The sequence below is a fragment of the Neovison vison genome, chromosome 1 (genome assembly GCF_020171115.1).
Source record: "Neovison vison isolate M4711 chromosome 1, ASM_NN_V1, whole genome shotgun sequence".
NCBI classification, from domain to species: domain Eukaryota; kingdom Metazoa; phylum Chordata; class Mammalia; order Carnivora; family Mustelidae; genus Neogale; species Neogale vison.
In genome coordinates, this window is record NC_058091.1 from 287,869,139 (window position 1) to 287,892,991 (window position 23,853).

The following is a 23,853-nucleotide window of genomic DNA, read 5'->3' on the forward strand; positions in this document are numbered from 1 at the left end:
ATATATATTTTTTTTTTTTTTAAGATTTTATTTATTTATTTGTCAGAGAGAGAGGGAGAGAGAGCGAGTACAGGCAGACAGAGAGGCAGGCAGAGGCAGAGGGAGAAGCAGGCTCCCTGCCAAGCAAGGAGCCCGATGTGGGACTCGATCCCAAGACGCTGAGATCATGACCTGAGCCGAAGGCAGCTGCTTAACCAACTGAGCCACCCAGGCGTTTTGTTTTGACTGTATTTTTAACTTACTCTCATTTTCATTGCATTTTGATTAGATGAGTGTATGATAATAGCAACTTTTAGATGCTCATTAAAATTTCCTTTGTGGGGGGGCCTGGGTGGCTCAGTCGTGAAGCATCTGCCTTTGGCTCAGGACATGATCCCAGGGTCCTGGAATCAAGCCCCGCATCGGGCTCCCTGCTCAGCAGGAAGCCTGCTTCTCCCTCTCCTACTCCCCCTGGTTGTGTTCTCTCTCTCGCTGCGTTTGTCTCTGCCAAAGAAATAAAATCTTAAAAACAAAAATTTCCTTTGTGGCCTGGGATGTCTAGTTTTTGTAAATGTTTATTTGGAAAGAATATGAATTTTCTGTTGTTTTGTGTAGTCTGTATGTGGGTATTGTGCATGCATGTGTGTGTGTGTATATGTATGTTCTGTCAACCTTTAGATTGTCTATGTATACATATATATGTTTAATCAAGCTTTTAAATTGTCCACATTTTCTATGTTTCTGGTATTTTAGTCTGCTTGATCTGTTCATTGCTCAAAAGGGTGCATTAAAAATTGCCCACAGTTGGGGCGCCTGGGTGGCTCAGTGGGTTAGGCCTCTGCCTTCGGCTCGGGTCATGATCTCAGGGTCCTGGGATCGAGCCCCGTGTCGGGCTCTCTGCTCAGCGGGAAGCCCGCTTCCTCCTTCTCTCTCTGCCTGCTTCTCTGCCTACTTGTGATCTCTGTCAAATAAATTAAATAAATCTTTAAAAAAAAATTGCCCACAGTGATTGTGGAATTTCTTCTTAAGATTCTGTTAAATATTGCATTATATAGTAGAGGCTATGTTATAAAATGATTCTGTTCTTGATTGATACATTTTTTTGTTAAATTTTTACCCTTTTCTCATTAATGAACCTCATCATCTCCAATAATGTTTTTATACTCATTCAATTTTGTCTAATATTAATATTTCTCTGCTTGGTTTTCCCTGGTGTATCTTTTTTGATACATTTTATTTTTTAAAAATTTATCATGGAAAATTTCAGTAGAAGTCAGAATAGTATAATTAACCTTCATGTACCCTATAACCACCTTTAACAATTGTCAACTCATGGTCAATCCTCTTTTATCTATACACCCACCTACTCTTCCCACCTTTTCCTGGATGGTTTTGAAGCAAATTACAGACAGTCTATTATCTACCTATAAGTATTTTATAAATATGTTTAAAAAGATAAGGTTTTCTTTTTTTAAAACACAGATATAATATTATTACTCCTTTAATTTATTTTTTTAAAGATTTTATTTATTTATTTTACAGAGAGATCACAAGTAGGCAGAGAGGCAGGCAGAGAGAGGGGGGGAAGCAGGCTCCCCGCTGAGCAAAGAGCCCGATGTGGGGCTCAATCCCAGGACCCTGAGATCATGACCTGAGCTGAAGGCAGAGGCTTAACCCACTGAGCCACCCAGGCGCCCCTGCTCAATCCCAGGACCCTGAGATCATGACCTGAGCTGAAGGCAGAGGCTTAACCCACTGAGCCACCCAGGCGCCCCTGTCCTGTTCTTTTATTATGGTTTCTCTGTCTTCTTTTATCTGCTTAATGATTTTAGTAATATTTTATGCCCTTTCAGATTGTTTTACTTCATGCGTGTATATTCTCAGTTATCAGATCTGCATACAGCTCTCTCTTATGGTGGTTTCTTTGTGCAATTTGGTTTTGTGTGTGTTTGTGTGGTTTTTTTTTTTAATCATGAACTTATCTTTAGGTGAGTTGTGCTCGGTTGCATATACTCACCTTTAATATGGTTTTATATTTGCTTCTTGAGATCTACTGAAGTAGAAAAATTTGGGGGGCAAATTTTTATATACATTTTTGGCTTGTAGTTGCTATTAGTACATAGATAAATATACTAATAAATTCAGATCCCATTCCTGATTGTGGCACAACAGAAGTTTTGATTTCTCAGCTGAGTTATTTTTCTCCCATCTGCTCTTCAGAAAACTTCTTTGCTGGTCTCCGATTTTCTTATCCTCATTTTATGGATAGAGCTATCCTTCTTATCCTCATTTTATGGACAGAGCTATCCTTCAGTGCTCTAGGCCATATGAAGTTAGCTCAGTTCTCTCCACTGCAGATGACAGAAAACTCCTTTTTGTATGGACTATCCCAGCATCATTGCCCATATATTGCCCAGCTTTGATTCCTTTTTCTTTTCTGGGACTGGGAGATTTCTTTATTTACAAGGCTTGGTTGCATATTAATCTATTTTTTTAAATTTAACATTTCTTCTGTGTTTTTATAACAGGGCAGGAGACTGTCTAACTCATCCACCATGTTTTCTGAAATTGATAGTAAATTTAATAGTTTTACTATGAGGGAGATTAAATTTTAAATATATTAAATTATATTCTATTATAGAATAGAAAGTTATCAAAATAATATATTGTAAACTTCTGATACATCTTTTGCCATGTGAAAGTGTTAACTTTTGTATCTTTTTTTCCCATGTGCTTTTCTTCCTCAACCATTTACTTTGGATTAGTACATTTCCTGACTCATACGAATAAGGATGCTCAATGTGACAAAGAGGAGACTTCAGAAGCTGAATTTTCAGTGACAGAAACTCATTCTAGTCAGAAAACTTGTGTGTTTCCTTCTGCTGACTCAGCTCTCAGCCTTTTCAGTGACCAGAATACAACTTCTCCTGGTACTATTCATTTTTTTCATTTACGCTCTTGTTTTCCCGCATACTGTTACTGAAGAGTAATTTATTGGGAACACAGTTGAGAAAGATTTGTGAAGCCATTTTGCATTATTTATAAATTTCAAGGGAGGGAAGTTAAAAACTGTGCCTTTCGCTTGAAGAACTATGTTGTCTTAATCATCTTCCTAAGATCTATTGCAAGCCTGTATCGTTATCTCTAATAAGATGTATGATTAGATATCTCCAAGTTATTTATTGATGTTAAATATAGAGAAACTGGATTTACTATTCTATCTGATTTCTATAAAACTTGAGAAATTCAGACTCAGCCAATATTGAGAACCTGGAGTTTTAATTATGAAAACAAAATAACGGCTGTAGTTTCTGGAGACTGCCATGTTCCAGATAAGGCTGCTTTACGTGCATTGACCCTGATGTGAGCCTAGCCTGCGAAGGGAATGCCATTAATATCTCAGTTGTACGGTTGAGAATTTTGAGACTTAGACAAGTTTAGTGCCAGTTTTCATTCTATTTCATGTGGAGTTGGCAATTGAAAGTGTACTTTTTAGTCCTAACAAACACATTTTGTCATAGGTCATAGGTCATACTAAATACAATACATGGGCTACTGACAGTGGCTTTGAAATATTTTTTCTCTCTCAGCTATTGATGGTCAAAAACGATGAATTTTCTAAGTGTTTATAGTATGTTTTATTGTCATTATTAAAGTAGCATAAGCAGTCAGAACCCTCTACAGCCTCTTTAACCTCATCCGTCAGCTCTCCCCCGGAAGAGTCAAGCAAAAGCTACAGATGACTGAGAACCTACAGGAATCAAACACGTTCTCAGCTAGGTGCTTTAGGTACTGCACTCAATCTCCACAACTCTGTGAAGTGGAAATGATCAACCCCATAGGATGACGACCAAAATACAGCTGGAATCTAGGAAGAACTTAGAGAAAAAAATTACAAGACTTAAAGCGAACTTCTTAACAGTTTTCCTTTTAATAACCACTATGCCATTTTACTTATTTTTAAATTTTTTTTTAAAGATTTTATTTATTTATTTGTCAGAGAGAGTGAGCATAGGCAGACATAGTGGCAGGCAGAGGCAGAGGGAGAAGCAGGCTCCCCACTGAGCAAGGAGCCTGATGTGGGACTCAATCCCAGGACGCTGGGATCATGACCTGAGCCGAAGGCAGCAGCTTAACCAACTGAGCCATCCAGGCGTCCCTACTATGCCATTTTTAAAAAAGCATTTTTTACTGCTTATGCTACTTTAATAATCTTTAAAAAATAATTAAATTGAATTAATTGCTATTAAAACCTCACAAATGCCCCAACTCTGAAAACAGAGATATGTAAAATCCTTGATTTGAGGATTAATAAATTAAACAAAATAACATGTGTTTAGGAAAGCAAAATTGGTATTAAAAACCTGTGGATATATAAGTCTTGGGTCAGGGTGGATTCATCTAAGGAGATCTTAACAAGGAAATGTTTTTGAGAAGAGATGTCAGAACACTTTTAAGGAGATCTTAACAAGGAAATGTTTTTGAGAAGAGATGTCAGAACACTTTCCCCCATAGTAACTCAATTATCCTGGAGGAGGATAAACGTATCAAAAATTGAGTAGAGGGCGCCTGGGTGGCTCAGTGGGTTAAGCCCCTGCCTTCTGCTCAGGTCATGATCTCAGGGTCCTGGGATCAGGTCCCGCATCGGGCTCTCTGCTCAGCGGGGAGCCTGCTTCCCTTCCTCTCTCTCTGCCTGCCTCTCTGCCTACTTGTGATCTCTCTCTGTCAAATAAATAAATAAAATCTTAAAAAAAAATTGAGTAGATTAGGTGTTTTGCTTTAAAGACATGTAGTTAATATTGGACAAGGTTTAAAAATTATTCTTTTGGGTCCTATTCTTCCAAGTAATGGCTTCTTTGAATGAAATTAGATTATTTTCCTAAATGTATTACTTTTAGATCATCAGAACATTTTTTGTTTTGTTGTTGTTTCAGTAAATTGCACTTCAGTATTTATGTTTGTTTATTTTTTAAAATTCTATTTTATTTATTTGACAGAGAGACAGTGAGAGAGGAAACACAAGTATGGGGAGTGGGAGCGGGAGAAGCAGGCCCCAGGACCCCCTGGAACCCTTGAGCATCCCAGGCAGATGCTTAAGGACTGAGCCACCCAGGCGCCTCACACTTTAGTATTTTAAACTGTGTACTAAGCGAAGAAGGACTGTACTTCCTAAAGTATTCAGAGTATTCTGGATAGAAAAGTAATCATCTGAAAATGCAGAGTATACACTATCAAATAGCACATTTAAGGGGAGGATAAATAAATTACACATATATATCTTTAAACCTATTTGGAGGTTTAAAATATTTTAATTTCTGGTTATATAATTTCTAAAGAGGTTAATAGATGACAGTATAAAAAATTATTGACCCCAAATTTTTATTAATAATGTTTCTCTTCTTTTAAGGTGTGAATAACAGTGATGAGTTATTTGAGAGGTAAATATCTTCAGAATAATTCACAGGTTTACTTAAGATTGGGTATAAACTGTGTGTTTTGGAAATTCTGTTGTTCATGTGTATGTGAGCATCTACACTACATATTTTTTCATGGACTGAAAGGAATATAATTCTCATTGGGAATGGGATGTTTTAAGAAGCTGAGGATTGCTTTATTATATCCTTTATTGTTTTGTTTCAGCATAGGTAATTAGAATGCAGTAGACTGCATTTGCTGCATCCTTTACTGCGTGTGTATTCAGTAGGCAGGACAGATAGAGATTATCTCCTGAGCCATAGGTGCACTTTTTTAAGAGCACAAAAGAAGTCATCAATGACTGATGATTAGACTTTTGCTGAGGATTCTTGGAAAATAGAAGGAACATTAGATCTGTGTTTATTATTTTTGTGTTCTTTTATGCTCTTAGAGGACATAGCTTTACATGTTCATGTTTTCAACTTTACTTGTTCATTTTTGATTAATGTAATTACATTGTAGATACTAACTAATATTTCTCAAATTGGATTTGAAAATGAAGCATTTCAGTAGATCCACTCCAGCTGACTGGGTTAACTGATATTGGAGACATCATTGAGGACCTTATAACAAAAGACGGAGTTTCCAGGGAGGAGCTTGGTTTAACAGAACAACAAGCTAAGAGTATCTGCAGGTAATCCTTGAATAAATCATTTTTAACTCATTTAAAATGCTTATGGTTCAGGAATATTAAAAATTAGCCATATTTTAATGTGATTTTTATGAAACAAACACAAAACTTGGTTATTTTCTTCAAATAAATACTTTCTGTGATGTTTATGTGTCATTGCTCCCTTTCTCCAACATTAGTCAGATTTGTGTATTTAATACAGCAGCACATCTATATCCTGCGAGTTTTCCCAAAGTCTCATCACTTATTTTTATTTTTGTTGTCATTATTTTATCTATATCTATAGCTATATCTATATATATCTTTTCATGTGTCTCTTGTCTATTTGGATGTCTTCTTTGGAGAAATGTCTGTTCATGTCTTCTGTCAACCTTTAAATTGGATTATTTGGGGTTTTTTTGGTATCAAGTTGTATAAATTCTTTATGTATTTTGGATACTAACCCTTTATCAGACATTCATTTGCAAATATGTTCTCCCATTCAGTAGGTCGTCTTTTAGTTTTGTTGATTATTACTTTTGCTGTGCAGAAGCTTTGTATTTTGATGTAGTCCCAGTCATTTATTTTTGTTTCTGTTACCCTTGCCTCAGAAGACATGTAGAAAAATGTTGCTACAATCCATGTCAGAGAAATTACTGCCTGTGTTCTCTTCCAGAATTTTTATGGTTTCAGGTCTCACATTTGGGTCCTTAATCCATTTTGAATTTATTTTTCTGTTTGGTGTAAGAAGGTGGTCCAGTTTCATTCTTTTGCATGTTGCTGTCCATTTTTCCCAACACCTATTTGTTGAAGCGACCATATTTTCCTATAGCAAATTCTTTCCTGTTTGCCAATGAATTAATTAATTAATTGACCATATAATAGTGTGTTTATTTCTGGACTCTCTGTTCTGTTCCACTGAGCTGTGTGGCTGTTTTTGTGCCAGTACCATACTGTTTTGATTACTACAGCATTGTGTTATGTCTTGAAATCTGGTATTGGGATACTTACACTTTTGTACTTTTTCAAGATTGCTTTGGCTTGGAGTCTTTTGTGGTTCCATACACATTGGGGGGTCATTTGTGAAAAATGCTGTTGGTGTTTTCATAGGGACTCCATTAAATCTGTAGATTGCTGTGGGTAGTATGGACATTTTAACAATATTTGTTTCCCAGTCCATGAACATGGAATATCTTTCCATTTGTTTGCATAATCTTTAATTTCTTTCATCAGGTTTTATAGTTTTCAGAATACAAGGTCTTTCACTTCCTTGGTGAGGTTTATTCCTAGGTATTTTATTATTTCTGGTGTAATTATAAGTAGGATTGTTTTCTTTATTTCTTTTTCTGCTACTTCATTACTAGTATATAGAAATGTAATGAATTTTTATATATTGATTGAATCTTACTGAATTCAATGATCAGTTCTAGTTTTTTGGTGGAGTCTGTAGGATTTCCTATATATCGTATCATGTCTTCTGAAAATACTGAAAGTTTTATTTCTTCCTTGCCAATTTGGATGCTTTTTTCCCTTTTTCTTGTGTAATTGTGTGGCTAGGACTTCCAGGACTATGTTGAATGCAAGTGGTGAGAAAGGACATCTTCATCTTGTTCTGATCTTAGGGGAAAAGCTCTCAAGTTTCTTACCATTGAGTATGACATTAGCTGTGAGTTTTTCATATATGGCCTTAATTATGTTGAGGTATGTTTCCTCTAAACCTGTTTCATTGAAGTTTTTTGTCACGCATGGATGTTATACTTTGTCACATGTTTTTTCTGCACCCATTGAAATGATCATATTTTTTTTATCCTTTCTCTTGTTGATGTGATGTATCACATTTATTGATTTGCAGATATTGAGCCACCCTTACGTCCTTGGAATTAATCCCACTTTATTGTGGTAAATGATTTTTTAAATGTATTATTACTTTGGTTTGCTAATTAATATTTTGTTGAGGATTTTTGCAACTGTTCATCAGAGATATTGCCCTGTAATTCTCTCTTTATAAAGATTTGTTTAGGGGCACTTGGGTGGCTCAGTGGGTTAAAGCCTCTGCCTTTGGCTCAGATCATGATCCCAGGGTCCTGCGATCAAGCTCTGCACTGGGCTCCCTGCTCAGCCGGGAGCCTGCTTCCCTCTCTCTCTCTCTCTCTCTGCCTATCTCTGTCTGTGAAATTAAAAAAAAAATCTTTAAAGATTTGTTTATTTATTATTTTAGAGAGAAAGCATGACAGGGAGGGGCAGAGGGATAGGGAGAGAGAGAATTTTAGGCAGACTCCCTGCTGAGCATGGAGCCCAATGCAGGACTCATTCTCACAACCCCCAAGATCATGACCTGAGCTGAAATCAAAAGTCAGATACTTAATCAACTGAGCCACCCAGGTGCCATAAGTAGTTCTCTTTTTTTTGTAGTATGTTTATCTGGTTTTGGTATCAAGGTAATGATGGCCTCATAGAATTAATTTGGAAGATTTCCTTCCTCTTTTATATTTTGGAATAGTTTGAGAAGAATACATACTAACTCTTCTGTACATGTTTGGTAGAATTTATCTGTGAAGTTGTCTGGTCATGGACTTTTGTTTGTTGGAAGTTTTTTTTGTTTTTGTTTTTGTTTTTGTTTTAACATATTTTATTTATTTATTTGACAAACAAGAAATCACAAGTAAGCAGAGAGGCAGGCAGGGAGAGAGAGGAGGAAACAGGCTCTCTGCAGAGAGCCCGATGCGGGGCTTGATCCCAGGACCCGGGGATCATGACCCGAACCAAAGGCAGAGGCTTCAACCCACTGAGCCACCCAGGCGCCTCTGTTTTTGTTTTTGTTTTTTTAAGTATGGGGTACTTGAAAGAATCCCTAGGAGAATTCCTTTTTTTTTTTTTTTTAAGATTTTATTTATTTATTTGAGAGAGAGAGAGAGCATGAGAGTAGAGAGGTCAGCAGGAGAAGCAGACTCCCCGCCGAGCAGGGAGCCCAATGTGGGACTCGATCCCAGGACTCCAGGATCATGACCTGAGCCGAAGGCAGGTGCTCAACCAACTGAGCCACGCAGGTGTCCCTTGTTGGAAGTTTTTTGATTATAGATTCAATTTCATTGCTGGTAGTCAGTCTGCTCAAATTTTCCAATTCTTCCTATTTCAGTTTTGGGAGGTTTTATGTTTCTAGGAATTCTTCCCTTTCTTTTGTTGGTTGTCCAATTTGTTGGCATATAATATTCTCTTACTGTGGTGATGGTTATGTTTCTCCTCTTTCATTTCTCCTTTTGTTTATTTGAGTTATCTCTTTCTCTGTCTCTCTCTCTCTTTTTGTTGTTGTTGTTGTTGTTGTTGTTGTTGAATCTGACTGAAGTTTTATCAATTTTGTTGATCTTTTTGAAGAACCAGCTTCTGGGAGCACCTGAGTGGCTCAGTTGGTTAAGTGTCTGCCTTGGGCACAGGTTATGGTCCCGAAGTGCTAGGATTGAGCCCCACATCAGGCCCCCTGCAGCAGGGAATCTGCTTCTCCCTCTGCCCCTCACCCTGCTCTTGTGCTCTCTGTCACTCTTTCTCTCAAGTAAATAAATAAAATCGTAAAAACAAAAAAACAACTTCTGGTTTCATTGATCTATTCTTTTGGATTTTTAGTTTCTGTTTCTTTTTTTTTTTTTAAAGATTTTATTTATTTATTTGACACAGAGAGATCACAAGTAGTCAGAGAGGCAGGCAGAGAGAGAGAGGAGGAAGCAGGCTTGCTGCTGAGCAGAGAGCCCGATGCGGGACTAGATCCCAGGACCCTGAGATCATGACCTGAGCCGAAGGCAGCGGCTTAACCCACTGAGCCACCCAGGCGCCCAGTTTCTGTTTCTTTATTATTGCTCTAATCTTTGTAATTTCCTTCCTCCTACTGGTTTTGGTTTTGTTTATTCTTCTTTTTTTAGCTCCTTTAGGAGTTTATTTGAAATTTTTCTTCCTTTTTGAGGTAGGCTTATATTGCTATAAAATTCCATCTTGGAACAGCTTTTGCTACACCCCAAAGATTTGAGACCATTGTGTTTTCAGTTTCATATGTATCCCATGTATATTTTGATTTCTTTGTTGACCTATTCATGTTCAGAAGCACTTTATTTAACTTCCATATATTTATGCTCTTTCCAGATTTTTTCTTCTGGTTGATTTCTAGTTTCATATTGTTGTGGTCAGAAAAGATGCATGGTATGAATTTGATCTTTTTTAATTTGTTAAGACCTGTTTAGTAGCCTAATATGTAATCTATTCTGGAGAACTTTCCATGTGTACTTGAAAAGAATGTGTATTTTGCTGTTTTAGGATGGAATGTTCTGGATATATTTGTTAGATCCATCTGGTCCGAAGTGTCATTCAGAGCCACTGTTTTCTTGTTGATTTTCTGTTTGTGATGATCTATCCACTGATGTAAGTGGGATATAAAATCCCCTACTATTATTGTATTACTATTAATTACTTCCTTTGTGTTTGTTATTCACTACTTTATGTATTTGGGTGCTCCCGTGTTGGGTGCATAAATATTTACAATTGTGTATCTTCTTGTTGGATTCTTCCCTTTATGATTATATGGTGTCCTTCTTTGTCTCTTGTTATAAGTTTTGTTTTAAAGTTTATTTTGGGGGCATCTGGGTGGTCCAGATGGTAAGCATCTGCCTTCAGCTCAGGTCATAATCTCTTTATCCTGGGATTGAGCTCCATGTCATGCTCCCAGCTTGATGGGGAGTCTGCTTTTCCCCTCTCCCTCTCCCCTGCTTATTCTCTCTCTATATATATTTCTGTCTGTCTCAAGTGAATAATTAAAATCTTAGATAAAAGGAAAAAATAAGTCTATTTTGTCTTTTATAAGTATTGCTATCCCAGCTTTCTTTTTGCTTCCCATTTTTACGATAAATTCTTTTCCATCCCTTGACTTTCAGTCTGCATGTTTCTTAAGTCTGGAATGAGTCTCTTGTAGGCAGCATATAGATGGGTCTTGCTTTTTTATCCATTCTGTTACCCTGTATCTTTGATTGGTGTGTTTTGTCAATTTATATTCAAAGTAATTCTTGATGGATATGTACTTATTGCTATTCTGTTACTTGTTTTATGGTTGTGTTTGTGCTGCTTCTCTATTTCTTTCTTTTGCTCTCTTCTCTCATGGTTTGCTGACTTTGGTGATATATTTGGATTCCTTTCTTTTTATTTATTGTATATCTGTTATTGCTTTTTCATTTGTGGTTACCATTCAGTTTGTATGTAACATCTTTTTTTTTAATATTTTGTTTATTTATTTGACAGACAGAGATCACAAGTAGGCAGAGAGGCAGGCAGAGAGAGGGGGAAAGCAGGCTCCCTGCTGAGCAGGGAGCCTGATGCGGGGCTGGATCCCAGGACCCTGAGAACATGACCTGAGCTGAAGGCAGAGGCTTAATCCTCTGAGCCACCCAGGCACCCCTGTATGTAACATCTTATGCATATAGCAGTCTATATGAAGTTGGCAGGTGCTTCAGTTTGAACCCATTCTTTACTCTTCTTCCCACCTCCTATGTATTAGGTGTATGGTGTCATACTTTACATCCTTTTATTTTTATTTTGTGAGTTCCTTGACTGATTTTTATACATATACTTATTTTTTAGACTTCCTACTTTTCTTACTCCTACTTACAATTTTTCCTTTCCACTTGAAGAGTCTCCTTTAACATTTTTCTTTCTTTCTTTTTTTTTTTTTTTAAGATTTCATTTATTTATTTGAGAGAAAGAGATAGACAGAGCGAGAGAGCATGAGAGGGGAAGTCAGAGGGAGAAGCAGACTCCCCATGGAGCTGGGAGCCTGATGTAGGACTCAATCTCAGGACTCCGGGATCACGACCTGAGCCAAAGGCAGGGGCTTAACCCACTGAGCCACCCAGGCGCCCCCCACCTTTGACATTTCTTATAAGGCTGGTTTAGTGGTCATGAATTCTTTTAAATTTTGTTTGTTTGGGAAACTCTTTATCTCTCCTATTCTGAATGATAGCCTTGCTGAATGGAGTATTCTTGGCTGCAGGTTTTTTTTTCCTTTCAGCCCTTTGAATACATCATTGTACTCCTTTCTGACCTGCCCTGTTTCTGCTGAAAAATCATATGATTGCCTTATGAGGTTTTCCTTGTATGTAACTATTTTCTTTTCTCTTGCTGCTTTAAAAATTCTCTTTATCAGGGCGCCTGGGTGGCTCAGTGGGTTAAGCCGCTGCCTTTGGCTCAGGTCATGATCTCAGGGTCCTGGGATCGAGTCCCGTATCGGGCTCTCTGCTCAGCGGGGAGCCTGCTTACTCCTCTCTCTCTCTCTGCCTGCCTCTCTGCCTGCTTGTGATCTCCCTCTGTCAAATAAATAAAATAAAATCTTTAAAAAAAATTTTTCTTTATCACTACTTTTTGCTATCTTAATTACTATGTGTCTTGGTGTGGACCTCCTTGAGATGATTTTGTTGGGGGATTTCTGTGCCTACTGGATCTGAATTTCTGTTTCCCTCTCCAGCGTTGGGAAGTTTTTAGATACTATTTTGTCGAAGTAAATTTTCTGCTCCCTTTTCTCTGTCTTCTCCTTCTGGGATCCTTATAATGCAAATGTTATTACACTTGATGGTGTTGCTGAGGCCCAAAGACTGTTTTTATTTTGTATTACTTTTTTTTCTCTTACTGGTTCAACTTGACTACTTTCCATTTTTCTGTCCTCCAAGTTGTTGATCCATTTTTCTATGTCCTCTAGTCTACTATTCTTTCCATCTGCTGTGTTTTTAATTTCATTTATTGGGTTATTCATCTCTGATTGGTTCTATGTTTTCCATCTCTTTGTTAAGGGTCTTGCTGATGTCCTTCACTCTTTTTTCAGAGAGCATCTTTTTGACCACTATTTTAAGTTCTCTTTCAGTCATATTACTATGTCCATTTCACATAAGTTTCTTCCTGTGACTCTGTTCTGTTCTTTCATTTGAGACATATTCCTCTGTGTCCTCATTTTGTCTAACTCTCTGTAACTGTTTTTCTGTGTTAGGGAAGTCAGCTCTATCTCCTGCCTTGCAAGTAGTGGCCTTCTGAAGACAACATGCTGTCATGCCCTGCAGTGCAGTGGCCTTGAGCACCAGCACCTGGCGCTTCAGGGGCATCTCCTCTGTGTGTTGCACGTGCCCTGATGTTGTGGCTGAGCCACTTTTTCCTTCAGTCCAGTTGTCTATAATGTCTTTCTTTACCTGTTGTGGACAGGGTGTGGTCCCTGGGTTGTTAGTGGGCCAGTCTGGGGTCCCCTTGGGCTTGAGTTGAGTCAGACCAAGTGTTTGCGAGAGATGCAGGAGCACCGAAGTGCAGGGCACTTTCCTTTTGTTGTCCCCAGAGAAGCTTTTGTTGGTGGGCGTGGCCTGTAATCAGATCCGCTGTCTGCCTCTACCCCACCACTGGGGCTGCAGTCTGATCACTGTGTGTGGTTCTCTCTCCCTGGAGCAGGGGTCACTTTGAAGTGCTGCTGGCTCCTGTTGGAGCTGCTTGCACATGCCAAGCTTGTTGCACGGCTTCAGATGGGCTCTGGCCAAGAGTGTATTGGAGGAGCCAAGTCCGCAGGAGAGCGCTGGGCTGGGATGTGTGTGGTGATCATGATGTGAATAGATTTGCTATTGGAGGCAAGTTGGAATCCTGACTGGAGGCGATGGGTCTGCAAGAAAACATGGGAGCAAGTGTACTGTTGGCAAGTTAGTTAGAAGGTGTCAGTGTTGTGCTGTTCCTCCCGGTGTCCTTATGTCTAGACTGGGGGGCAGGGGACAGAAATGGTGCCTCCAGGTCTTTTGTTCTTGGAGAAGTCTCCCAAAGATCCTTGTCCCTCCAACACATGCTTTGAGGTTAGTAAACAGACCTCCCTCCCCTATGTCCCAGGCAATTTTCAAACTGCTCCTTCTCTGCTGTGTCCCAGAGGGCTGTCTCTTGTGCTCACTAAGAACAGGGACTCAGTTTCCTCTCTCCCTCTAGGCTCTCCCAGACCTGAGCCTCCTTATTTTTAAAGTTCCAGGTTTTAAGTCCTTCTGATTATAAGAACTTACAGAATTCAACCCCTGTGGTTTTCAAAGCTAAATGTTATGAGGATTCATCTTTCCTGTATGGGCTCCTCAGAGTGAGGGTCTGTTTCTCTCTACTCCATGCCCGCAGCATCCCTCCCTCCAGCAGACAGTCCTGTGGTTCCATTTAGCCTCTGACTGAGTCTCCACCCTTCCTGTCCTCTTTGATATGGCATCTTCTCTACATTTAGCTGTGGATGGAGTTTGTTCTTCCAGTTTTTTATCATATTCTCGGGGTATTTACACTGATATGAGTGTTATCTAGTCATGTTCGAGGGATGAGATGACCTTAGGGTTCTCCTACTCTTCCCTGGAAGCTTTTATCATTTTAAGTACAACATAAATTTAATCCTTTTTTTTAGAAGTAGTTAAAGATTTTTTTTAACATTTTATTTACCCATTCATTTTTAGAGAGAGAGAGAATGTGTATGTGTGCACATGCATGCAAGTGGGGGGGAGGGATAGAGGGTGAGGGAGAGGGACAAGCAGACTCTGAGCTGAGCGTGGAGGCTGATGCAGGGCTCAGTCTCATGACCCTGAGATCATGAACTGAGCCAAAATCAAGAGTCAGCCGCTTAAGCAAATGAGCTACCCAGGTGCCCCGTAATACTTTGCCCTCAATATTAATCCTTAGAATACATATTTAATAGCCTTTTCTTGGAATATTAGGTTAAAAATTTTTTTTCCTTGCAACGAGTGATCCAAGAACTGGTTCCTGATAGAATAAAGTCTGGCTCTTCTACTCATGCTTCCTTGGGATACATATACCTCTTGGCTTGTTTATATAAGAGAGTCAACCTTATGAATGTTATGAATATTTCATCAATAATGTATTAAGTATCAAGTTTAGAATAAAAATATGGTTTGTGTTTTTTAATGGAGATAGAACTATAAAAAGAGTGTGACATAAGGCCAGATTATATCAGTGTGCTATGGGAGCCTGTGGGGAGAGTCAGTCCAATGCAGCAGCTTCGCTAGTTACTGTGTTTGAGCTGTATTTCAAAGCACAAATAGAAATTCGTGTTGCTTATAAATAATAGAAAGGGTATTCGAGACAGCAAGAATATAAAATACTAAGGAGTGATGATCAGAAGTGGGCTGGGAATTAGATGTGACTGGAGTTATGTCTTAGAAGGAGAGAGAGGGTCTGGCTGGGTGTGCTGGCTGTAGATTCAGAACCAAAGGCACCCATTTCTTATCTGTAAGCAGTAAGGGGTCAGCAAAGGGCTTTAAACTAGCAGTGGGAGCCAATGGGAGGTCTTACTTAGTCTAAAGATGAAGGGTTCAGAATGGAGCATGTGGGGTAATAATCGTGAGTCAACCTGGAGGAAGTGAGAATGACTTTCTATTTGGGTGACTGAGTTGATGGGGATTTCCTTGGCAAGATAGCGAATGTAGTTTCAGTTGTTATAAGGTGTTAGGAGAATATTCAGTAATATTCATTGGCACATTAGATTTAGGTCATCCCAGAAGCAAATGCTAAAATGAGATTTAGGTGAGCTAGAGATTTATTTGGGGAAACACCTGTGAGGGAGAAAGGGACACGAGCCAGAGGAAGTGGGGACACCTGTCAGACTACAGTCCCAGTGTGGATTTGATCCTGTGTTAGGGGTCCCCAGGATCACCTTAAGTTCACTGATTGACTGGGAGGACTTAGAGAACTCACAGAGTCATACTCACAATTTATTACAACAAGAGAATTCAAAGAAAACCAGCAAGGGGAATGGAGTGCATGCAGCGAATCCTGAGGGAAACCAGGCACAGGTTCCTAAGAAACCTCTCCCAGTGTGGTCTCAACAGGACACAGTTCCTTCAGCGGCAGTTTGTGACAGCACACATGAGATAATGTCCACCACAGACACTCATTTATAGAGCCTCAGTTCCCAGAGTTTTTCTTAGGGGCTGATTGAGTAGGCAGCCTCTTCCTAGCACATACCAAATCCACATTTCCAAAAGGAAAAGCGGGTTTTCAGTGTAAACCACATCGTTTGTACCAGTGACCTTCCTTTCAGGATGATGTTCTCCTCTCATGCTGGGTAATGAGTCTGTCCCAAATCCCTGCCTCACACCACCTGTTTTCGTGGACCATTCTTTAGTACTACTTGTGTCTGTTCACGTCATCTGAGAAGCAGAAGGCATGTGCAAGACATTTATTGGGAGAAAGGCCTGTGAGGGGAAAGAGGGGGAAAATATAGAAGTGGGGGAAGCATCAGATCACAGTGTGTTATCGCACCCTGTGGAGGAGAGAGAAGGAGGAGGGGAGAGGGTCGAGCAAGTGCAGTGTTGCAATTCGGTGTTCTAGGAAAGTTTCAGCGGGTCAGCGGTGAGACATCCATCAACATGGCCCATCAGAGGAGTCCTGTGTCTTGCAGGAATGGGCCAGCCATAACATGCCCGCATGCCCAGGCGTGTGTTCAGGTCAGCCCGGGGGAAGTACGGTGTGGACACGGAAGTGGGGGCAGGTCCTCAAGGGCAGCTGTTTAGAAGTCATCTCTGTGGCATGTTTTGGGAGTGTTTGAGGTATTCCAGGAGTAGATGATTGGTGAAGAAGTCCAAAACGGAACCTTTAAAGACTTTAATATTGAAGAGGTGAGCAGACATGAAAGGAGCCAACGTAGGAGACTGCACAGTGTTTCCAGAGTTCAAGCACGACCCATGTTGGAGTTTAACAAAGAAAAGAAGGGCCAGTTCTATTAAATGTTCTAGAGAAGTACAGTGGGAGGAAGAGGCTATTGGTGAGCTTTTTGTTGGTGGTGGAGGTGAGCTTTCTGAGATCATTTTTAGTGGATTTCAGGGAACAGATTAGAGCAAGCTGATAGGGACATGAATATGTACTGCTTTTTTTTTTTTTTTAAGATTTTATTTATTTATTTGAGAGAGAGAGAGAGCACAGGCAGGCAGAGTGGCAGCAGAGGCAGAGGGAGAAGCAGGCTCCCACCGAGCAAGGAACCTGATGCGGGACTCAATCCCAGGATGCTGGGATCATGACCTGAGCTGAAGGCAACCGTTTAACCAACTGAGCCACCCAGGCGTCCCTCTGTACTGCTTTTTGAGAACAGGAAAAAGCTCTTGGCTGGCTCAGTCAGTGGCACGTGTCACTCCTGATGTCAAGGTTGTGAGTTCAAGCCCCATGCTGGGTGTAGAAATTACTTTAGAAGAATCTTAAAAAAAAAAAATCCCTTTCCAAATAAATAGTATTTAGTTGTGATACTACTTAGATCCATAAAAAATGTAAAATTAAGTGATGCCCTGCCTGTTAAATTTCTCAGAATTCAGCATTCTTCTGGTAGACGAACACAAAGAACTGAGAAGGAAAGAAGAGAAATTCAGATGTGGATGAAAAGAAAACGCAAGGAAAGAATGGCAGAGTACTTAAACCAGTTGGCAGAGAAGAGAGGGCAAGAACATGACCCTTTCTGCCCAAGGAGCAATCCAGTAAGTATGCAGGATCGGGGGCAATGGGATTAGCAGCGAATATGTGCAGTTTTCCCTGGCAAATATTCAAGAAAAGGATTAACCTAATTTGGATACATTTTTTATTAGATAGAAATGTCATCGTTTGACTTGTCAGAAAATGTTAGTTAACAAAATGTAGCAAGGTATTTTATAAGCCATGTTCTGTTAAACTTTCCTTTTTTTTTTTAAGATATTGATTGATTGATTGATTGATTGATTTGCAGAGTGACAGAGAGGGAACATAAGTAGGGCGAGTGGGAGAGGGAAAAGCAGGCTTCCTGCCCAGGCAGGGCTTGATCCCAGGACCCTGGAATCATGACCTGAGCCAAAGGCAGACTCTTAACAACTGAGCCACCTGAGTGCCCCTCTGTTGAACTATCTTAAATACTTTTTCTTCCCCTGGCTAACTATGGCTCTTGCTAATTTTAACTAAGTGAAGAGGTTAACTGATTGGTGACCAATTGGAACTTTTCCCTTAATTTTCAGTCAGAGTCAATGGCAGTAGAACAATTGTGTGTGTAGTAAAGCCATTTAAAAAATCAATTTTGGGGCGCCTGGGTGGCTCAGTGGGTTAAGCCGCTGCCTTTGGCTCAGGTCATGATCTCAGGGTCCTGGGATCAAGTCCCACATCGGGCTCTCTGCTCAGCAGGGAGCCTGCTTCCTCCTCTCTCTCTCTCTCTCTGCCTGCCTTTCTACCTGCTTGTGATCTCTGTCAAATAAATAAATAAAATCTTTAAAAAAAATCAATTTTGTATCCATAAGTTATCTACAAAAAATAGAGTATGGGGGCGCCTGGGTTGTTCAGTGGGTTAAGCCTCTGCCTTCAGCTCAGGTCGTGATCTCAGGGTCCTGTTACTTTGATAATCACATTACTATGAAAATTACATTTGAATTATACTTAAAGTTTATCTTTTACTTTGTAATTTTAGATAAAATATATAGTACTTAATTTTTTTAAGCATCATTAGAGGAACATGTTCTATAAAAGTGAATTTCCCAGATAGGGCTGTCACATTTAAGCACCAAATGGTGCAAAGTAGGTGAACTGTTAAGTAAATTGCATACTTTACTTGTGTCTGGAGATACTTTTTTTAAAGATTTTATTTATTTGCCAAGCAGAGATCACAAGTAGGCAGAGAGGCAGGCAGAGAGAGAAGGGAAGCAGGCTCCCCGCTGAGCAGAGAGCCCGATGTGGGGCTCCATCCCAGGACCCTGGGATCATGACCTGAGCCGAAGGCAGAGGCTTTAACCCACTGAGCCACCCAGGCGCCCCTGTGTCTGGAGATATTAATATCAATTTTTTTTCTTTTAAGAGAGAGTGCAGGCACGTGCACACGACCTGGAGGGAGGGGTAGAGGGAGAGGGAGAGAAAGAGAATCTCCCGCTATGGGGCTTGATCTCATGACCCTGAGATTATGACCTGGACCAAAATCAAGAGTCAGGTACTTAACCAACTGAGCCACCAAGGTGGCCTGAGGTTAATTAACAGAACATTTTGTGGATAGTGTTAAGGACCTGGTTAATGACCTTCAAGGCTGCTGAGGTACCTGACTAGGATCTTCAAGTGTATGTGTTTATGTGTGTGTTCTTCTACCCACAGGGGGTGGGTTCTGGTATCTCGCTGTCAACCAAGCAGATACCCAAGATAGTTAGGATGGTGTCCAATTTTGGAACAAATTAACTCTGAGGGCACTGGCGTTGCTTGGTTCGTCGACTTCATGACCTCTCTCCACAAGTGCAAACACCTGTTTATTTGTATCTTCTATTCAGGTGAAGGTATTGGGATTAGTGAGGGGTTAATGTAATTAATATATGTGCTGCCGAAGCGAGCACAGGTTAATGTAATTAAAAATTTCATTTGAATTTGTATCAGAAATTAATAAGACCTTTAGTTTGTTACTGACGACTTCCGTGTAGGGCCTATGGAGAGTGAATGCACTTCTATGTGCATTTTTATATACACGATTGTGTCTAAAAGGACTTGACTTCATTAGTAACTCAGTAGTTACTCTTAGAGTTCTGGAATAAGACACTTACTAGTTTGCCTCCTGGTGCATAAGTTTGAAGAGTTTACAAGTCACAGTGAACATACTACAGTAGGTTGCTGGTAGGCATTTTGAAACATTAAAATGATAGTTTTCAAAGTCTGACTCCTTTCTGCTTGATCAAGTACACTATCAACCACAAGACCGAGTATGAAGAGTCTGTGTCTTCATCCTTAAAATGTTCTTTCCCATTTCAAATGCAGCTGACACAGTATGTTAATTAATTGAATTTAAATTTTAAAAAAAGGAAAAATAAATGCAGCTGATAAGGTTCTCTCCTTTGGATAAAATGCTGAATTTAGCTGCTAAAATAGATTTTGCTTCCCACTTACTGAATTAGATTTTAATCACATGATGCTTTAACATTTTCATGATTTGTGTTTGGGATAGGAAGCTCCGTCAAATAAGACAGTGTTCTGCACTGTTTCCTGAAGAGCAAAACATGTTTTAAGCTCCCATTAAAATTGATTAGTGGAATTTTCATGTTTTTCGTGCATCAAAAAGGCTTAATTATTTGAACTGAACAGTAACAGACTAACCGGGTATTTCTCGTGCAGTTTTACATGACTTCAAGGGAAATCAGGCTGAGACAGAAGATGAAGAACGAAAAGGACAGGTGAGCTGGGTAGCGGTACCCCTGGCGCCCTCTCTCCCCAGTTTGCGCACCCGAGGTGCAGGCTCCGCCTGGGGAGCTCTAGTCTTCACAGGAGCCCCTTTTTGTGCATGAACAGAACATTATGGGAGATAACTGCCAGGAAAGTAGACTCCACTAGACTTTTTAGGAATTTGCTTTCAAATGTCTTTTATTCTGTTGAATTACATGACTTTTACTTCCGCTCTTGTCCTCCCTCTCCCAATCCAGATATGTATGTACGTTTTGAAAATACCTAAAGGGCCATAACTGTAGGTACCTTTACTAATTTCCACCTAATGTTTTTCAGAAATCTGAAATATGAATTTGCATTTGAAAAGCTTTGAAAAAAATGCTAGGTGATCTTTCAAACATTCCATTCCCTCTAGAGGCATGAATTGAAAATGACTCTTTCATGAAATGTTGTTTAATTCTTTGTCTGAAGATTGCTACTCTCTGACCACTATAGTCGGCGGATCTCACAAGCGTACAGTCTGATGAATGAACTGTTATCTGAGTCAGTACAGCTCCCAACAGCTGCACAGAAAGCCTTGCCTAACAAACCCAGAGCTGCTCCCATTTCCCAAGAGCAACATTCTCTTTCGCCAAGAAGGTGAGACAGTTTGGCATATCATTTGGCGAGATTATGTCAGGCATGGTAAGAAGAATGTGGTGCTTCTGTCACCCAAGTTCAGTGTCTTTGCATCTACATTGCTCAGAAATATGAAAATCAAGTAAAGAAAAACATGGTCCTATGATTACAAGGTCTTTATAAGTTTATAGAATCACCGAGGAAAACGACAACAATGTCATTATACCTCTTAGAGATGGCAGAGCACTTCGGCGTACCTAACACAGTGTCGCTATCTGTTCAATTCTGCTTCCTCCTTTTCTGCCAGCTCACTGTTTTCCCCGTTGCCCCACTTGGCTCCACTCCTGTAGAAATAGTCCTCACCAGCTTCTCACTTCTCCGCTGTCTCTTCCCAGCACAAACCCACATGTAATCAGGTCACTTGTGTGTGCATAGTTTGGGGTCTACTCAAAATACAAGAGACTCCCTTGAATCTTTTCTAAAATAAAGCAGGGTATTAAATACATAAGTAACTGCCAAATACATAGATAATTTGAATTGGGCAGATAACCAAAAACAGTTTCCTTAAAAAAAAACCAATGAAGTTTAAGTTTGAACAAAAAATGATTTGTTGAGAATTGTTATCACGTGAAACATACCGCTGAAGTACAGAGTAAGCAATGTCAAGTGAATGTATTAATCAGGGCTAGAATTTGGGCCTTCTGAAATATAGCTCATTACTGGTTTGAGATTCTAGGGATATAATAATTACATAATTTCTACTTTAGAGAGAATCAACATGGTCACAATATTCCAGTAAATCAACCTGGAAAATTCAGATCTATATCCAGACCAAGTTATATCCGAAAGGGAAAACCTCAAGGCCTTCCTTGGCCATGTGGTAAGAATTTAAGCTTTTTTTAAATTTTAAATTTTGTATAATTTGGACCTCCTTGTCTCCAGAGTTGGTTTTCATTAATGAGATCTTAATGAAAAGCAGTTCTCATGTCAGCAGAATGCAAGTTGTAGGATTGGTAAAGACTCACCTGTGCTGGGATTTTGTTTGTTCTGCCGCTTTGAAATAGGAAGACTCCAGAAATCTTCTTAAACGAATGGCCTTTTTATAATAGAATTTGAACAGTCAATATTTAGATTAAGACTTATTTGGGAATATGTTTCTTTTTGTGTGTCTGGCTGAAAAGGTAGGCATTTTACAAGCCAAGTTCTTATAGACATCAGATGGACTAGACAGATACCAGGATGTCACAGAAGAGGAATAGTAAGAGGCTTATATTGACATATCATGTTTGGGGTGCCTGGGTGGCTCAGTGGGTTAAAGCCTCTGCCTACAGCTCAGGTCATGATCCCAGGGTTCTGGGATCAAGCCCCGAATCAAGCTCTCTGCTCAGTGGGGAGCCTGCTTCCCACCCCATCTCTCTCTGCCTGCATCTCTGCCTACTTGTGATCTCTGCTTGTCAAATAAATAAATAAAATCTTAAAAAAAAAAAAAGAAATATCATGTTTTTACCTTTTGAACATCCTTTTGCACATTTGAAGATATAACATCTGTTATTTATTGCTAGCTTTCCTTTAGTTAATTTAGCCATATTTGGGTTTTGATTACCAGAATAAAAAGTATTTATTTTGTGAAATGATTACACATTAAAAATGTATAATCATAGGGGCACCTAGATGGCTCAGTCAATTGAGTGTATGGCTCTTTTTTTTTTTTTTAAGATTTTATTTATTTATTAGAGAGGGAGCACAGAGAGTGGGAGGGAGAAGCAGACTCCCCATGGAGCAGGGAGCCTGATGCAGAGCTCGATCCCAGAACTCTGGGATTATGACCTGAGCCAAAGGCAGACACTTAACCAGCTGAGCCACCCAGGTGCCCCAGGTGTCTGGCTTTTTTAATTTTCAGCTCAGGTCATGATTCTCAGGACCATGAGATTGATTGAGCCTCTCATCAGGCTCCGCGCTCATCAGAGTCTGCTTGGGGTTCTTTCTTTCTCTCTGCTCCTCCCCTAGCTCGTACTCTCTCTCTCCAAGAATAAAGAAAATCTTAAAAAATATATAATCATGGTTAATATGTAGTATGAATGCATACAGCTTTTAGCTGCATAATGTGCCAGGTTCTATTTAAGCTCTTTAATTACAACCCTGTGAGACATGTACTGTTATAGTCCCATTTTACAGGTGAGAAAACCCAGGCAGAGAAAGTTGAAATAAGTGTCTTAGATCAGATAGCTAGGGATTTAAACCCGGTCTGGGTCTAGAGCCTACACACTTAGAATCTACGCTTCATTATGCTGCCTCAATTAGAAAATTGAAGTTTCTATGAATTCCAGTCCTCTTAATAAAACTTCATAGTTTAACTCCTGCTCTTAATTAACAAATTATAATAAGAGTGCTCTTTTTAAACTAAAATTTCAAAGTAGTAACCATGTTTTTTTTGAAGTTTTATTTTATACCTGATGCATTTGTCAAAGTAAAGTAAAAGAAATGCCAAAAATTGGCAAGGATTTTATGGTTTCTCAATTCTATGGTTTCTCAATATTAGATGGAAAAGTCTTGGATTCTGTGGAAATGTGTCTCTGGCTTGGGTCTGTCCAGAGTCGGCCTGTATGATGACATTGCACTTGCCTGGGCTAAGGCCTTGGCCCCCTTTAGTCAGCTCCCCTACTCCTGGGGGACTGTTCTCGAAAAGGTGCTCCTGCACGTGGGGTCCCCCATCCCACAGATCTGTCTGGAGCTTGTCCCCGGCCTTCAAGGCAGCCCCTTCTCTTGCCTTCTTAGCCTCCTTTCCCCATCTCATAGGTTAAAGGAGTTTGTCTGTTTATCTAGGAACTGCTACTTATACCATACAGAGCAAAGGTGGCAGAGGCAAAGTGGCAGTAAGGAAGGCTGTGGCATCTCCAGTTACCTTCCAAAAAGGTAAGGGATAAATAAAGAATAAAGTTCTTCAACTTAAATTTTTAAAAGTTGTAAGGCATCTCAGAAATTTCAATTGCAGATTTCAGAATGTGGGT

General features: G+C 39.7%; 1 protein-coding gene across 11 annotated transcripts in view; it reads left to right on the forward strand.

Moving 5' to 3' along the window:
• CPLANE1 (ciliogenesis and planar polarity effector 1) overlaps positions 1 to 23,853 on the forward strand; it is a 149,014-nt gene that overhangs the window by 120,842 nt on the left and 4,319 nt on the right. For 10 of the 11 annotated variants that reach the window (XM_044232526.1, XM_044232525.1, XM_044232540.1 and 7 more), the window contains 8 exons: positions 2,745 to 2,909; positions 5,387 to 5,417; positions 5,957 to 6,088; positions 17,391 to 17,556; positions 20,180 to 20,238; positions 20,699 to 20,866; positions 21,613 to 21,725; positions 23,669 to 23,758. In XM_044232526.1, the coding sequence (XP_044088461.1) occupies positions 2,745 to 2,909; positions 5,387 to 5,417; positions 5,957 to 6,088; positions 17,391 to 17,556; positions 20,180 to 20,238; positions 20,699 to 20,866; positions 21,613 to 21,725; positions 23,669 to 23,758 (924 nt within the window). The remainder of the gene's footprint in view (positions 1 to 2,744; positions 2,910 to 5,386; positions 5,418 to 5,956; positions 6,089 to 17,390; positions 17,557 to 20,179; positions 20,239 to 20,698; positions 20,867 to 21,612; positions 21,726 to 23,668; positions 23,759 to 23,853) is intronic. The other variant, XR_006382179.1, reaches the window with a different exon arrangement.